The sequence below is a fragment of the Drosophila subpulchrella genome, chromosome 4, assembly GCF_014743375.2.
Source record: "Drosophila subpulchrella strain 33 F10 #4 breed RU33 chromosome 4, RU_Dsub_v1.1 Primary Assembly, whole genome shotgun sequence".
Classification (NCBI taxonomy): Eukaryota; Metazoa; Arthropoda; class Insecta; order Diptera; family Drosophilidae; genus Drosophila; species Drosophila subpulchrella.
In genome coordinates, this window is record NC_050608.1 from 1752213 (window position 1) to 1769999 (window position 17787).

The window sequence follows — 17787 nt, forward strand, 5'->3', positions numbered from 1 at the left end:
GTTCTTCACTTGTGCACGAGGACATGTCCCAGGTGATTCCCAAGGTGATTCACAAGTGAAACTTTTTTTTTGGAACTGAAGGGTTGTGACTCCCGTAGTCGTATGACAGACCAGCATGCAACTGAACGAGTTTTTCTTAAATCATTAAAAACAGATTTGTTTGCGAAATAATTAAAAACAAGTACAAACGTATGTAATTTTATGAATTTATAATTAAAAACAAGTACAAATGTATGTAATTTCATGAATTATAATTAAAAACAATAAGTTCAAATGTATGTAATCAGTATGTTTGTAAATAAAATTGAAACAATGGGCTGTGCCATATCCTTAATAATTTTGTTATTTTATTTATATATTTATCTAATGCTAACAAATAGTATTAAACTAAGCGCTAACAGTGGTTTTTTTTTTGAGCCAAAGCAGCTTAGGCCTTCGGCTAGGGGCTTATGTTGTGGGTTTACTGTGAGATTATATACATATTTACAAGATTATACTATTTATGGGATCCTTAGATTCTAATTGTATTTACGTTGATGTTTATTTATATTTTGTGCATTATTTTTGAACTTTTTAGGAACTTTATGATGTTGTGGGAGTTTGAGTTTGAGGGAATGGCTATTATTTTCTTATTATTTTTTATAAAAGACCCAAATTTACAGCAACAGGACACCAATTTTCAAATTTAGCTGAACATTAAACAATATAAAAAAAACGATATATCGATATTTTTTAATGATATTTCTTAATATCATCGTGTGATATTTTTCAAACAGCAAATATCAAAGATACGATATTTTTTCAAAATCCAACAACCCTAACCAGCAGACACTTCTACTTTAAATTGCTCTAATGGATTTTTTTCCGTTTGGCAATAAACCGAAATGCTTGACAGTAAGTTTTTAATTGAAATTGCGTTTGTAAAAACGACATCAGTTGCCACCGCAATTGTAATATTGCGCACAGCAATCGTGGTCACGTTAAAATCAAAACGGCCTGAACAGTTGTAAAGAATTAAACTTACTTCGTTGTGTTTTAATAAGAATTATGCAAATTCATATCAATATTTCACTCATCGATACACGCCAGTAGCCATGTATCGTGTATCACGAAAAGGAGGCGTACTATTTTTTCGCTCCCTTTTTATACTGATCATGATGCAAGAACTTTTGCATCAAGATTAGTAAACATGTGCGTTCAGCAGAACTCTTGAAAGAATTCTATCAGTGATCAGGTGTGTCAGGTTGTTTTGCTGAACGCGTCCAATAACTTCATAAGGCCTAGTACTCAAATCGGCCAAAAGTTTCAAAAGTCGAAAATTCATTTCTTTGTTGTGTGACCGAAGTTTTCAAAGTTGACCCGCAATGCATGTAGCATGGTCTTACTGTCAAGCAGCTGGGTTTGTTTTGTTGACGATTTAAAAAAGTCGAATCTGCTGGTGTCCAACGATTACAAATTCAATGGGCGTTAAAGATATGGCCGTAATAAATAAAATTGGTATTGAGACTTTAACTCGCTTTAATAGGTAAACGCGAGCTAAACCAGAGTAACCCAAAAGCTGTTTTACCTAGTTTCGTTGAATACTTTCCGCACACGCAGTCCGAATGGCGGTTACATTTCATGACCCAAAATATGTTGCACAGTGTTAATAGAAATATTACAAATACTTAATAACGCAAAATTGTTGTTGTTTCTACACCGCTTCTGGACGAACACAGCCAAAGATCAAATTTCTTATAATTATGCGCGGCGGCTAACGGCGTTCATCGGAATTCACACACGAAATCTGGTATCATTTCTGGTATTTCTTAGCTATTCTGAGCGAGAAACGGACCCGTCGAAAAGCGTTAGCCGCCAATTAGCCGCTCGCTCTCTTTTATGGTTAGCACACGGTTTTCGTCGATGTGAGTACTGTGCCTTAACTAAAATCGTCATTAGGTGGAAATAGTGAAAACGAGGTTTAACTCTGTGTAAATGTGACGTACGGTAAAAACGAATAAATTAATCGGAAACATCATCACCGTTTCTTATGTTATCGAATTACAAGAGTATCTTATTGAGCATAAGTAATAAGTAATGTAAAACTTGTATTTATTAAAAGGATGGGGGCAACCATGGTAAAACCTTTGGTTAAAAATGGAAATCTGTTAGACGCATTGCCTTCGCAGGTATATAAGCTAGTATTTCCAAACTAAAAGATAACAAAGATTGTTTTTAATTTAAGGCAACCCTCCATGTAGTAATGTTAGGCCTGGATTCTGCGGGGAAAACTACTGCATTATACAGACTTAAGTTCGATCAGTATTTAAATACTGTACCGACTATTGGATTTAATTGTGAAAAAGTTTGCGACTACAAAATTATTGGCTAAACTGAAATTTTAGACAATCTTATTTTTCTCAGGTACAAGGTACTATTGGTAAGGCAAAAGGAGTTCACTTTCTAGTTTGGGATGTAGGAGGTCAAGAAAAATTACGACCTCTTTGGAGAAGCTATACACGGTATTGTATATAATTTATTCAAAATGATGTTACATATGTATCTTTAAATTGCTTTTAGCTGCACCGATGGCATTTTGTTCGTTATCGATTCGGTCGATACAGAACGAATGGAAGAAGCAAAAATGGAGTTAATGCGTACCGCTAAATGTCCTGATAATCAGGTAAGTAACTTTAGCATTTGTACAGTGCCAAATTTAACTGTTGGCACACTTACATCTTAAACTTCAAGCCCTTTTTTCGACGTGTGCTATATTAAAATTAATAAATTTTATTTGGCTAAAGGAAATATTTAACTCACAAAAACATTTTATTTCACTATCTCTTGTATCTCTTAAAACTAATTTGTTAAGGCTAAAAAACAAAATATTGGCTGATTTGACCCGAAAAAATTCTTTTCTCACTTGTGTTTTTGTTAACTGTTTTGGTAAAACGGTTAGATTTAATTGCTTTTTTGCTTTTTATACCCTTGCAGAGGGTATATTGATTTTAGTCAGAAGTTTGCAACGCATCGAAAGGGACGTTTCCGACCCCATAAAGTATATATATTCTTGATCAGCATGACTAGACGAGTCGATCTAGCCATGTCCGTCTGTCCGTCCGTTTCTACGCAAACTAGTCTCTCAGTTTTAAAGCTATCGGGCTGAAACTTTCACAAGTCTTATTTCTTTTGCAGGTAGTATATAAGTCGGAACCAGCCGGATCGGACAACTATATCTTATAGCTCCCATAGGAATAATAGGAAAAACAAATTTAAAAAAATTATATCTTTGGAGTTTTTTAGCATATAACCTCCTAAGCTTGGAAATACCATTTTTTAATTAGTTTTGAATTTCGAATTAAATTTTATCAAAATCGGAAGACTATATCATATAGCTGCCATAGGAACGGTCGTAAAATTGGTGGGAAAATAATATGAAACAAATTATAGCTTCGGTGTTTTTTTTAGCATATAACCTCCTAAGCTTGGAAATAACATTTTTTAATTAGTTTTGAATTTTGAATTAAATTTTATCAACATCGGAAGACTATATCATATAGCTGCCATAGGAACGGTCGTAAAATTGGTGGGAAAATAATATGAAACAAATTTGTTTCGGTGCTTCGGTGTTTTTTAACATATAACCTCCTACGCTTGGAAATATCATTTTTTAATTAGTTCTGAATTTTGAAATTAATTTTATCAAAATCGGAGGACTATATCAAATGGCTGCCATAGGAACGATCGGAAAATTGGTGGAAAAATAATATGAAACAAATTATAGCTTCGGTGTTTTTTGACATATTATCTTATACTATTGGAAATATAATTTTTTGTGTTTTTATACCCTTGCAGAGGGTATATTGATTTCAGTCAGAAGTTTGCAACGCAGTGAAGGAGACGTTTCCGACCCCATAAAGTGTATATATTCTTGATCAGCATGACTAGACGAGTCGATCTAGCCATGTCCGTCTGTCCGTCCGTTTCTACGCAAACTAGTCTCTCAGTTTTAAAGCTATCGGGCTGAAACTTTCCCAAAAGTCTTTTATCTTTTGCAGGTAGTATATAAGTCGGAACCAGCCGGATCGGACAACTATATCTTATAGCTCCCATAGGAATAATCGGGCAAAAAAATTAAAAAAAATTATATCTTTGGTGTTTTTTAGCATATAACCTCCTAAGTTTGGAAATAACATTTTTTAATTAGTTCTGAATTTCGAATTTAATTTTATCAAAATCGGACGACTATATCATATAGCTGCCATAGGAACGATCGGAAAATTGGTAGGAAAATAATATGAAACAAACTATAGCTTCGGTGTTTTTTAACATATAACCTCCTACGCTTGGAAAACCCATTTTTTAATTAGTTCTAAATTTCGAATATAATTTTATCAAAATCGGACGACTATATCATATAGCTGCCATAGGAACGATCGGAAAATTGGTAGGAAAATAATATGAAACAAATTATAGCTTCGGTGTTTTTTGACATATTATCTTATACTATTGGGAATATCATTTTTTGTGTTGTTAAATTTTATAATTATAGCTGCAAGGGTATATAAGCTTCGGCTTGCCGAAGCTAACTTCCTTTCTTGTTAAATTTAATAATTATAGCTGCAAGGGTATATAAGCTTTGGCTTGCCGAAGCTAACTTTCTTTCTTGTTAAATCGGCTTTTGGGTCTATGTGCTAAATGGTACAATTCAAAGTTTTTATCATAAAATAATTGTAGTGCCTTAAGTTAAACCAAAAATCGTTGTTTAAAAGGGAGGGGAAGGGATCACATAAAAGGATAATGTCAACAGATTCTAAGGAGGGTTACTGGATGAATATCCTTGCCAAAGACTTTCCTATCCTAAACTTACTTACTTTCTGTACTTAGTTGATCTGAGGGTTGTCATTATCCTTTTATGTGATCCCTTCCCCTCCCTGGCCACTTATAGCTTTGCACGGTCAAAATCAGCGCAGTTTTTTTTTTATTTTAAAAAATTAGTTTTTTAGTTTATGTCTGCCAACAGCAAAGATCTGAACTGTACATATGTACATATGTAGCAAAATATTTACATATTGAACTATGAAGCCGCAGATTTTCATTGAGTATACATAAATACATCTATACGATATATATTTGAAGAAGGTTAGGTGTAGATATGATAACCCAGCGGAAAACTGATGAATGACGTACTACATAAAGGGTAGGCGATGATCGAGTGGTCAGACTGTTTAACTTCTACAGACGGCATAAGTACCTTTCAGTTTCAGAAAACACTTTTTACGGACATTGTCTTGCGTGATACTCCATATAGACATTTGTTTAGGATGTCGGCTTTCTCACATTTAATTTTTTATAAAATAAAATAAATATATTATTTATACATTTTTATCTTATATGTTTTGAATGTTATGGATCGCCTTGCAAAAACATTTGTCCTGAACGTTCGGGCTCGATTAAAAATTTTAGTTATATATTAGTTTGTATACCCTTGCAGTTATAATTATCAAATTTATAAATACAAAAAATGATATCCCCAATAGTATAAGATAATATGTCAAAAACACCGAAGCTATGATTTGGTTTATATTATTTTCCCACCAATTTTCCGATCGTTCCTATGGCAGCTTTATGATATTGTCGTCCGATTTTGATAAAATTTAATAAAAAATTGTTTATTTGTCGCTGATTAACACCGAAAGAATGAGCGAAGTCAAGCCTTTTCTCACTCCCTTATTACCCCCTTTTTTTGGGAATCCCCGAATTCCGATTTAAGGCAAAGAATACCAGATTTTGAACGCACCTTTTAAAATCCTATCCTAAAAGCGAAAGATTATTGCAAGTGCATAATGATCCTTAAGAGAGTAAATTGTTTAACAAAGCTAAGTTGGGAGACCCCTTGGTATAAGTTAAGTTTTAGTTACCTAAAACATTGTACCATAGCAGCTATTTTCATTCAGGGTCCAAGCTACGGTCATGGGATTGTTTTTCCTTATTGAAGTGCAATGGTAAATCCATCATGAATCAACCTACGACGGTAAATTTTATGATAGTGATTCCTAGCTCCAACCTGAATATAAATTACATTTCAATGAATCGTCAAGCAAGAAAATCCGGCCAGGATCACCGTTAGGAAATAGAAAGAAATGGTTAGAAAAAGCTAAAAAAAAAAAAAAACTAACGTGATAATACCCAACTAGTTTATGCTGTCAATCTAAGTACCTCAAATCGTTCCGGAATCGTTACGGGATCAATAATTCGTAAGTTTTGGGGATCAGATTTTCGAAAACTTGGGTCAATACTTGTTTATCAGACTTTAAGTCATTATAACCCAGGGTGAATTTTTAATGACGTGGTGCTATTGTTATTTCTTTTGCCAATTTTTATAGTTTTTGTAAATTTTACAGTTATTATAATTAATAAAACTTTGTTCTTTTAACTTCAAAGGTTTACAATTGCTGTACGACTTTAAAATAAACAATATTTTTGTATTTTCACTTTGGTGAAACAATAATGAAAGAGTCAGAAGAGCTAACTGTTAAACATGCTACATAAAACTGACTGTTAAAGTAAAAAATTTAGTCTAGATGGCTTTAAGGTCTAACCTGGTGATTTAAAGGCATTTAAGAAATCGATTCGAAATGTAATCGCATCTAAGCATTGATAATTGATTAACGGATATCTTGTTGTCAGTATTCTTGTTGTTATTAGCTATCCGCCTGAGTTAGATTTATTTAGAATATTTTATTTGCTTCAATGATATTTTTTTATTTTTTCCGTTGAATTGTGCAATCCTTTAAATTTTTGCGATACCGTCTGTGCGTCTGTTCGTGTGAACGCTGTGATCTCGGAAACTATAAGAGCTAGAAGGTTGAGATTTCAGATTTAGATTCCTTGTCTTCGTAAGCAGCGCAAGTATGTGAACATGCCACGCCCCTCTGACGCCCATAAACCGCCCAAAACTGTGGCTCCTACAGTTTTCATGATAGAAAAAAATGTTAACTGAAATGAATTGTTAATACCTCTCGAAGGACTTAAAAAAATGTTGCCACGTCCACTCTAACGCTTCAAATTATCGTAAGTTTTAACGCTGATATCTCGGAAACTATAACAGATAGAGAATTAGGATTTCAGATTTAGATTTCTTAGCTCTGTAAGCAGCGCATGTTTACCACACGAACATGTCATAAGGCTCATACAGGTTTTGACTAGAAAAAAATGTTAACTAAAATGTATTGGTCTCATCAATACCCATCCATTGACCTAAAAGAGTTTGTTACGCCCACTCAAATGTTAGAAAAATGTTGTCCATTGACATATCGGTCATTGAAATAATATTTTGAAAATGCCCTAAGAAGGATGATGGTAGTTGGTACCAGGAGTTGGAGCCCTAGATCACAAAAAAGATGTTTAAAAAATGTGATTGGGATAAAATGTTTTTCAAATATTTATTTAAAGAAAAATTGTTTGGCATCTTCGAGTTCTTAAGTATACCTTTTAGAGACTGTAAAATGTCTGTTGATATCGTACAAACTTGAAAAAAGTTTCACATTTTCAAAGTTGACCGAGTTAAACTATTTTGTTAGAAGAAAACAACCATTAATTTGTGCCTAAGGGCAATGGCACTTACGAAAAAGGTTAGAGTAAATTACCCGAGCGAAAAAGCTTAAAAATAAATTGGAATTGCCCAAATCAGCGTTCTTATACGAATTCTGATGACCAATAAAATAAGCGTAAAGTATTAAGGCTAACGTACTTCTTGATGAAAATTAATTATTGGAATACAAGAAAAAACTAAGCGCGATACACTTCTTGTTTATATATATGAGTTCGTAATGCTGATAGTGCAATATACTACATAGTTTTGGGTTTTTGATTTATAATTCTTACTAGCTTTACCGCCTTTACGTCAACCGCGTTTAGAAAACTGATTTTAGCTGTGATCGGAATTTAACGCTATTTTGTCAACATCAAAATTTTTCTTTAAGTATTACAAAAAACAATGGGTAATTGATTCCGATCCGATCTAAGACTATATTAAAAAATATTGTTTGCTCGATTCTCAGTTTTCGTCCGTATTTTTCCGTTCGTACTTTACCGTTATCTTGTTACCCTATTGCGTTTCCCCTTTTCCCCAATTGACTTTGCTTTATTGTAATATTACGCCTTAGTCCCCTTACCAGTACCTGGGGTAATTTTTATACCCTTGCAGAGGGTATATTGATTTCAGTCAGAAGTTTGCAACGCAGTGAAGAAGACGTTTTGATCTAGCCATATTCGTCTGTCCGTCCGTTTCTACGCAAACTAGTCTCTTAGTTTTAAAGCTATCGGGCTGAAACTTTCCCAAAAGTCTTCTTTCTTTTGCAGGTAGTATATAAGTCGGAACCAGCCGGATCGGAGAACTATATCTTATAGCTTCCATAGGAATAATCGGAAAAAAAATGTAAAAAAATTATATCTTTGGTGTTTAATAATATGGAATAATATTTTTTAATTCGTTTTGAATTTCGAATTAAATTGAATCAAAATCAGACGACTATATCATATAGCTGCCATAGGAACGATCGGAAAATTGGTGGGAAAATAATATGAAACAAATTATAGCTTCGTTGTTTTTTGACACATTATCTTATTCTATTGGAAAAATAAGTTTTTATACCCGTTACTCGTAGAGTAAAAGGGTATACTAGATTCGTCGGAAAGTATGTAACAGGCAGAAGGAAGCGTTTCCGACCCCATAAAGTATATATATTCTTGATCAGGATCACTAGCCGAGTCGATCTAGCCATGTCCGTCTGTCCGTCTGTCCGTCTGTCCGTCTGTCCGGATGAACGCTGAGATCTCGGAAACTATGAGAGCTAGGCTATTGAGATTTGGCGAGAAGATTCCTGAGCTTCTTACGCAGCGCAAGTTTGTTTCAGTAGAGTGCCACGCCCACTCTAACGCCCACAAACCGCCCAAAACTGTGGCTCCTACAGTTTTGATGTTAGATAGAAAATTTTAACTGAAATGTATTAGTCTTGTCCATACCTATCGATTGACCCAAAAAAAATTTTTCTACGCCCACTCTAACGCCCACAATCCTCCCAAGAAAAAAAGCTATGACGTCAGAGCCAGACAGTGCGAAATGTTTTTACGCGTGTATGTGTGTGTATGTAAATAGTTGCCGGCCGAACTTAGCGGCAAAGAGAAAAGCACTGCCGGCGCTCAGAGAGAGCAAAGTGCGCGGCTAACTTATTCTATTGAACAATGAATTTGTCACGCCTACCCTAACGCACACAACGCTTAAATCTGTCTTCCGCCGGTAGGTGGCGCATTTAAATCTCGCTTTGCTGCTTGCATATCTCCATTTCCCTTTGGTCGCTTAAGCTGAGTAACGGGTATCTGATAGTCGAGGTACTCGACTATAGCGTTCTCCCTTGTTTTATTTTTAAATTTTTCTAATTATAACTGCAAGGGTATACAAACTTTCTTTCTTGTTTTTCTTGTTGTTGTTACTAAAACGATCTAAAATTGATAAATTATTATTGTAGAAGGAGACAAGTCTGAAAAAACTTCCCCTACCTCTTCTCTCCAGAATTTCATTGACTATGACTGATTTGATATCATAGTGCAAGTAATATTAGGTATTAGGTTAGGTATGCGACAGTTCCTTAAGGGAGCAGAGCGATATGCAAGGCGGAGAGAGCACATATTCATAAACTAACGACTAGATAGAGTTAGCGGTTAAGTCTTTTACGTACATACATATGAATTCAAAAGACCAACGAAACTAAGTTAATATAAAATAAAACAAAATGTAATCCTTTATTTTTTACTTATTTCAAAGGGTGTTCCCGTGCTGATATTAGCAAATAAGCAAGATCTTCCAAACGCGTGCGGTGCAATTGAGCTGGAAAAACTTTTAGGACTGAACGAGCTTTATAACCCAGTGCCGAATATATCGATGCTAACTAGTTCCGACTCTTCTTCCACCATCAATTTAATCGGCTGTAGCAAGTCAAACCAAAGTATTACAGAAACCTCGTTAACAGAGCAAAGAGCGAGTCACCTGCAGTCATCAATGATTCACATAAATCCTGCTCTTGAAAGTGACGATCAAAAAACTACGTTAAGCGGAGAGGCGTTGTCTACATTCATATATCCACATTGTGGCAAAGATTCTGATGTAAAGGACCAAAAAAATCAGCGTGACGGTAAAAACTGTTTTCATAACAAAAAACATAACAGGGCCTCTTCCAACTCAGTGCACTTTAGAGGGTGGTATATACAACCGACCTGTGCTATAACTGGCGAGGGACTTCAAGAAGGCCTGGAAGCTCTATATGATATGATTTTAAAACGCCGGAAACTAAATAAATCTCATAAGAAAAAACTGTAGCATTATTAATCGAATGTGCCTGACAGTTTTTTAAATTTTCTTCATTTTAGCACAATTACTTAAATAAATTAAAAACACAATTTAGTGATGTTTTATTCGATTGCAATTACAAACTGAAAATTATTATTATGTTCTATAAACTTTATTTTATGATTACAATAAAAAATATATATTTGCATTTTTTGGTAGATCGAATTACCAAAGGTGTGTGTGTCTCCCAAACATTGGCACATTGAAATTGCTGTTGTAATGCCATTAATCAAATCATTATAAATGAAAAACAAGGAAGAACGCTATAGTCGAGTACCTCGACTATCAGATACCCGTTACTCAGCTTACGGGACCAAAGGGAAATGGAGATATGCAAGCAGCAAAGCGAGATGGAAATGCGCCACCTACCGGCGGTAAACAGATTTAAGCGTTGTGGGCGTTATAATGAGCGTGGAAATACATTTCAGCTAAAATTTTTATTCTAGCATCAAAACTGTAGAGCCACAGCTTTGGGCGGTTTGTGGGCGTTAGAGTGGACGTGGCAATCTGAAAGGGTATACTAGATTCGTCGGAAAGTATGTAACAGGCAGAAGGAAGCGTTTCCGACCCCATAAAGTATATATACTCTTAGTCAGGATCACTAGCCGAGTCGATCTAGCCATGTCCGTCTGTCCGTATGAACGCTGAGATCTCGGAAACTATAAGAGCTACAATACTGGGATGAGGCATGCAGATTCGAGATTCCTGCGCAGCGCATGTTTGTTTCAGCAGAATGCCACGCCCACTCTAACGCCCACAAACCGCCCAAAACTGTGACTCCTATAGTTTTGATGCTAGAATAAAAATTTTAGCTGAAATGTATTGTTCTCATCAATACCTATCGATTGACCAAGAAAAAAGTTTGCCACGCCCACTTTAACGCCCACAAACCGCCCACAAACTTCAAAAAATCGTAAGTATGAACGTGGATATCGCGGAAACTATCAAAGATAGAGAATCGGGATCTCAGATTTAGATTCCGTAGCTTTGTACACAGCGCAATTTTGTTACGCGAATATGCCACGCCCACTATAACGCCCACAAACCGCCCAAACCTGTGGCGCCCACAATTTTCATGCTAGATAGAAAATTTTAGCTGAAATGTATTGGTCTCGTCAATACCTATCGATTGATCCAAAAAAAAAAAATTTGCCACTCCTACCCTAACGCCCACAACGCTTAAATCTGTCTTCCACCGGTAGGTGGCGCATTTAAATCTCGCTTTGCTGCTTGCATATCTCCATTTCCCTTTGGTCCCTTAAGCTGAGTAACGGGTATCTGATAGTCGAGGTACTCGACTATAGCATTCTCCCTTGATTTTCTTAGCTTCGGCGCGCTTTTTTGCTGCTGCGGTAGAGGTTTTCAGTGCAAAGCAGAGAAACGTCAGGCTTCAGCGCGCTGCGCTCCAACTTCGTGTTTCCCTGCAAGCATTTTCTATCGCGGAAGGCACTATTAAGTGACTTAGAAGATGAAAACGATCGTCCGCGATATCGCATTCGGATCGCGGATGTGACTCCCGTCGGGAAGAAATGTGCCACTTCGGCGAAACCTCTCGAAGTCACTTCTGCGTTACTTCTGGAAGTGTCGCCGAAGTGGAACATTTTTTCCCGACGGGAGTCACTTCAATGATCCAAATGCGATATCGCCAAAGTAACTTCTGGAAGTGTGGCCGTAGTCACTTATGAAAGTCACTCAAAAGTGACTTTACATATGTTTGTAGAAGATACCTAGAAGAGTCTTTCCCAATTGGAAAATCTTGAATGAAAACATTTATTCTTATACTTTCAATATGTTGCATTTATTTTTTGTATAACGGGTTTGTCCGCTTGAGTAGGAAATTTTGCTGAACAATGTTATTTAGGTACAGCTCCGTCGACATAAGAAATTTATTAATAACCATTTCTAAAAGAAACATAAACAAAAATTGTTTTTTGTTCAGTCAAAGTAAAAATAAACTAGAAATATGTTGAGAATCGTTGGATACTGGGTTTCTCCGCAGTTCCACGCCAAGTAATGTCCACAGCTAGCTTGTCCGTAAATAGCTTTAAATTTCGCGCACTTTGTTGAGGGGGACATTTAAGCAATTTAGAAAAACACATTTAGAAAAAGCAAAGCTATATTTTTAAAACGCACAAATTTGACACAAAACCGCACTGTCCGCAGACAAATCGCGCAACGAAACGACGCTCGGGCGAAAAATTATAGCGTGGGTCAAAAGGAAGACCCAAAAAATTTTCCGAAAAAAGGGGTAACGGAAAATTACCGCGACCTCTTCTTATTTATTTTTTTGTAAAATTCGCTCTATCGCCTTTCTATCGCGCAGAAGTGACTTATAAGTTACTTCTACGCGGTATATGTATATTTTGTTTTTGTTCTATCGTGTTTCTATCGCGCAGAAGTTACTAAAAAGTGACTTCTGGACGACAGGCCATAGAAATATCGCCCTTTTGCTTGCATGGGTAGATCTATTCCAGGACGCAGTTCCGAACCATCAGTTCGGGAGTCTTCATAGCGCTGCCGGCAAAGGCATCGAGTGATCAAGCATATCCTTAAAGCCTTTGAGACGAAATAGTATTGTTACGGAGTATTTTTAGACGTAAGGCAAGCCTTAGATCGTTTCTGGCTGTGACTCAGTCTTTAAGCTGAAGCCTATTCTTCCCCCGACATTCTGTTGTCTCCTCCGCATGGCAATTTTTATGGAAATTTGTATTTCGCTGCCTTTTTGATTGAGGTGAGTTTTTGGCAAAAGAGAAAAAAATTGAAACATAATATTTTTAAAAGTGCAAGAATCTAACATATATTACGTTGTTTTTTCTGACTAAAGCAACAAATGTATTTATAGTATTGTGATACAGTTTTGTAAAATTAACCCAACCAATTTTTTTTGTAAATCACTCAACATTTTTTTTGTCATTATCCTTTGCAACCTCGGGATATTCCAATTTAATTCCAGGCTCACATGTGAAGATGGGGCAGCAATAAGGAAACGAAGCCGTTTTATTTGTCTTCTCAGTGTCCAATTTACATTTTTCGTTCGCCAGAGGCAATGGGCCACAGTCTTCTACGAGTTCCAAAAGCCTGAGAACAAATATTATATATTTTTGATTAAAAAGTATGTTACAGTTATAAGACATAAACTTTCGTTAAAATATTACTTTGTTTCATTTTCCTCATTTTGTACGCAAGTAGATCGACCGCAGAAAGGAGTTAAGTCCCAGGATTTCCCTGGCTCAACAGTAGCGCATCGAGTGGAAGCAAAGCACATCGCCGGAAAATCTAAAAGTTTTGTGAGTTTTGATAATGTTCATATAATACAATCTGTGAAGGGTATTATATTTAATAGTTTTGTCCGTCATTTATAATCTATAGTCGGCTTTCCCGACTAAAAGAGTTATCACCAGATACACAGATATATATATAACTAAACATAAAGTTTGCTAACGAATAGATAAGAACAAGGTACTGGTAAATTGTAAGTTTTTGAGCTTTTTTTTAAATCCTATTTTGGTTTAATTTTATAGTAGAGTAGAGTAGAAGAACCATCGATGTTCACACTTGTATCTTGTTATTATGCACTTCTTACTTTTATCTACTTGCTGTGTGACGTCATTGACGATGGTTTTGCTACATGCGAGCGTGAGGTCATTACTAATAATCCGATTTCAACAATTTTCGGCTTGACGGCAGGTAGACTTGCACAAATTTTAATGGTTACAATAGACCGGATTCCTAAGTGCAGCCACACAATTACTACAAACAATTTTAAAATGTTTTTTATATCCTTGCAGTGGGTATATTGATTTCAGTCAGAAGTTTGCAACACAGTGAAGGAGACGTTTCCGTCCCCATAAAGTATATATATTCTTGATCAGCATTACTATACAAGTCGATCTAGCCATGTCCGCCTGTCCGTCCGTTTCTACGCAAACTAGTCTCTCAGTTTTAAAGCTATCGGGCTGAAACTTTCCCAAAAGTCTTATATATTTGCAGGTAGTATATAAGTCGGAACCAGCCGGATCGGACCACTATATCTTATAGCTCCCATAGGAATAATAGGAAAAACAAATTTAAAAAAATTATATCTTTGGTGTTTTTTAGCATATAACCTCCTAAGCTTGGAAATAACATTTTTTAATTAGTTTTGAGTTTCGAATTAAATTGTATCAAAATCGGACGACTATATCATATAGGAACGATCGGAAAATTGGTGGGAAAATAATATGAAACAAATTATAGCTTCGGTGTTTTTTAACATATAACTTCTACGCTTGGAAATAACATTTTTTAATTAGTTCTGAATTTCGAATTTAATTTTATCAAAATCGGACGACTATATCATATAGCTGCCATAGGAACGATCAGAAAATTGGTGGGAAAATAATATGAAACGAAACAATAGCTTCGGTGTTTCTTGACATATTATCTTATACTATTGGGAAAATAATTTTTTGCAATTTTAAATTTAATAATTATAACTGTAAGGGTATACAAACTTTGGCTTGCCGAAATTAACTTCCTTTGATGTTTTTAAATGTGGTGCCGCAATAATGAAACCTAAACATTAACAAATATGATTCATATATCATTTGCATGTAACGTTATCGCAATATATTGTAAAAACATATTATTTTGTAGGTGGCGGTCTTAAATCCGTCGGCAGATTGCTTCGTGGAAATGTTCTGTGAGGTAAATTCGAAAGTAAAAGCCTAGTACTCACATCGATAAAACCGCGAGCTAAACATAAGAGTGAGCGAGAGGAAAGTACGCGGCTAACGCTTTTCGTCGGGGTTGTTTTTCAGCGCGTACTCAGATGAGCTAAGGAAATACCAGAAAGAATACCTGGTTTAGCGAGTGAGTTTCGATGAACGCCGTTAGCCGCGGCCCAAAGAATAAGAAATTTAATCTTTGGCGTTGTTTGTGCAAAAGCGGTGTGGAACTTAAAAATTAAAAATGGAAGGAAAACCCCAAAAACGCCTAATGGATGTCAGTGCAGATGAAAAAGGACGCCTAATCCAAGCTGTAGCCCATTATTGCGGGATTTCACCGACAGGAACCAATACCACGACAGGGTAAATCCGCAGAATTGTTGAAGTGCTGGAGGCGATCCACTAGAGAATCCCAGTGGGATTTGAGCTCTCCATTGAGGAACCACCTCCACCAGCTACTTGGCAACTAAAGCGAAGATACGGGAGGAGGAAATAAGGTCGCCTGCTAAGGGACAGCTGGAGGAGACATTACCAGTCCAGTACGCCTATTGGGATTTGGAGCTGGACTGCAGGTGGCGCAAGGAAGATGACGAAGCATCTGTGGGACGAGAAGGAAGCTTTAAGCTTTATGAATAAAAACATTCCTTGAACATTCCATTTATTATACCCGTTACTCGTAGAGTAAAAGGGTATACTAGATTCGATCTAGCCATGTCCATCTGTCCGTCCGTCCGTATGAACGCTGAGATCTTGGAAACAATAAGAGCTATTCTATTGGGATTGGCATTCAGATTCCTGAGCTTCTTGCGCAGATCAAGTTTGTTTCAGCAGGGTGCCACGCCCACTATAACGCCCACAAGCCGCTCAAAACTGTATCTCCTACAGTTTTGATGCTATAATACAAATTGTAACTGACATGTATTGTTCTTACAATACCTATCGATTGAACCAAAAATAAAAGTTTGCTACGCCCACTTTAACGCCCACAAAGTTCAAAAAATAATAAATATGAACGCGGGTATTTCGAAAACTATCAAAGATAGAGAATTGGGATACTAAAACACTTCAGTTAAAATTTTTTTCTAGCATGAAAATTGTGGGCGCTAAAGGTTTGGACTGTTTGTGGGCTTTGGAGTCGGTGTGGCAACTTTTTTGGATCAATCGATAGGTATTGACGAGACTAATACATTTCAGCTAAAATTTTTATATAGCATGACAATTGTGGGCTCCACCGTTTTACGCGGTTTTTGGCGTTAGAGTGGGCGTGGCACATTGCTGAAATAAACTTGCGCTGCGAAATAATCTATAGAATCTAAATGCCAAATGCCAACTTGCTAGCTTTTGTAGTTTCCGAGATCACAGCGTGCATACGGACGGACAGACAGTCGGACATACAGTATATATTCTTTATGAGGTCGAAAACGATTCGTTCAAAAGGATTCCTTCCTCGACTAACATATACCCGTTATTATACCCGTTACTCGTAGAGTATTACGGTATACTAGATTCGTCGGAAAGTATGTAACAGGTGGAAAGAAGAGTTTCCGACGCTGAGATCCCGAAAACTCTAAAATCTAGAAAGTTGGGACTTGAAACTTAGGTTCTTGAGCTTCTTGCGCAGCGCAATTTTTTTTTTTTAGCAGGATGCCACGCCCATAACCCTAAAACACGTTTAGCACCCACATTATTAATACCCATCTACATGCCAAAATATATTTAAATCGGACCATGCAATAAAAAGCTATACGCAAATAAAGTGTCTCATCTTAAGAACAGTCGCTTTGCATATCTCCATCTCCCTTACACTTTCCTTAATGAGTAACGGGTATGTGTTAGTCGATGGCATCGACTAAGCGTTCTCTTTTGTTTGGCTTAAAGTCTTTTGTAAGTAACATCACTTATTGTTTCCAGTCATAAAGTGAATCATATATCACTTTAAAGTCCATAGACTTGACTTGGTTGACTTAAAGTTGCTTTTTCAAGTTTAAGTAAGTGAAAGTTACAAGTTAACTTATTTTTTTACACCTCAAAGCTATCTCTTGCAGGGCTCTATTTATTAGCCATCACAATTTTTCTATAAAATCACCGATAATTAAGCATTGATGAGTTCTTTGAACATGACTCATCGAATAGATGGGACGGATAATTCTTGGAGTTTTTTCATATGCATTTTTTCGTATGTGTATGTCTTTGTGTGCACCTCTGTAAGCAAGGGATTAAGAGGGACTCGATCTTAAATATAAAATCTGGAAATATTTTACAATAACATGTACTTGTTTGCTTAAATTAAATAAGTTCTTAACCTGCAGAATAAAATAAAAATTATTCAATAAATCTAACGTATGCTCGTAAGTAGTAAATCTGATAATTTGTTTACTACGTACCTCTTAGAACATCCGCAGGAATAAGACGTTTGAAAATTCGAATTTCACCTACATTGACAGCTTCATCTTTTACAATTTTTTGTTCAACCGCATTGCAAAAAGGAGCTATTAGAGTTATGAGTAAAATGAGTAGCAAAATATCAAAATGAAAATGAAAGCCCATTTTAAAGATCGTGATAAGTTGCAGCCTTTTTAAATTATCATTAAAACTAAAAGAACTTTGTCACGAGTTTTATTACTAAAAATGAACACAATTGGAATCAAGCACCTAACCAGTCTGCATGTAGCGAAAGTTAACAATAAATGAAAA

General features: G+C 36.0%; 2 protein-coding genes across 5 annotated transcripts; one reads left to right on the top strand and one right to left on the bottom strand.

Moving 5' to 3' along the window:
* Positions 1-2010: 2010 nt before the first annotated feature.
* Positions 2011-10437, top strand: LOC119548348 (ADP-ribosylation factor-like protein 4A). 4 transcript variants are annotated; one of them, XM_037855843.1, is made up of 6 exons: positions 2011-2168; positions 2225-2344; positions 2404-2501; positions 2560-2662; positions 9806-10172; positions 10234-10366. In XM_037855843.1, exons 1-6 carry the CDS (start codon positions 2103-2105, stop codon positions 10263-10265), a joined length of 786 nt encoding a protein of 261 aa, XP_037711771.1. In that variant the 5' UTR covers positions 2011-2102; the 3' UTR covers positions 10266-10366. The 4 variants fall into 4 exon arrangements, with proteins under 4 accessions (XP_037711771.1, XP_037711609.1, XP_037711692.1 ...); XM_037855681.1 differs by having other exon boundaries at positions 2039-2164; positions 9806-10357; XM_037855599.1 differs by having other exon boundaries at positions 2103-2168; positions 9806-10437.
* A 2726-nt stretch (positions 10438-13163) lies between these two features.
* LOC119548590 lies at positions 13164-17782 on the bottom strand. The gene is made up of 3 exons (XM_037855966.1): positions 17478-17782; positions 13543-13663; positions 13164-13465 (listed from the first exon to the last, which is right to left on the bottom strand). The coding sequence occupies exons 1-3, from the start codon at positions 17638-17640 to the stop codon at positions 13279-13281; spliced, it is 471 nt and encodes a 156-aa protein (XP_037711894.1). The 5' UTR covers positions 17641-17782; the 3' UTR covers positions 13164-13278.
* Positions 17783-17787: the final 5 nt, after the last annotated feature.

Excerpts from the sequence above, each read along its gene's own strand:
- LOC119548348 (XM_037855599.1), top strand. The coding sequence starts at position 2,103 with ATGGGGGCAACCATGGTAAAACCTTTGGTTAAAAATGGAAATCTGTTA. Across the intron at positions 2,345-2,403 it reads TTGGATTTAATTGTGAAAAA|GTACAAGGTACTATTGGTAA; the intron begins GTTTGCGACTAC and ends TATTTTTCTCAG. Across the intron at positions 2,663-9,805 it reads CTAAATGTCCTGATAATCAG|GGTGTTCCCGTGCTGATATT; the intron begins GTAAGTAACTTT and ends CTTATTTCAAAG.
- LOC119548590 (XM_037855966.1), bottom strand. The coding sequence starts at position 17,640 with ATGGGCTTTCATTTTCATTTTGATATTTTGCTACTCATTTTACTCATA. Across the intron at positions 13,664-17,477 it reads TCCTGCGGATGTTCTAAGAG|ATTTTCCGGCGATGTGCTTT; the intron begins GTACGTAGTAAA and ends CAAAACTTTTAG. Across the intron at positions 13,466-13,542 it reads AATGAGGAAAATGAAACAAA|GCTTTTGGAACTCGTAGAAG; the intron begins GTAATATTTTAA and ends ATTTGTTCTCAG.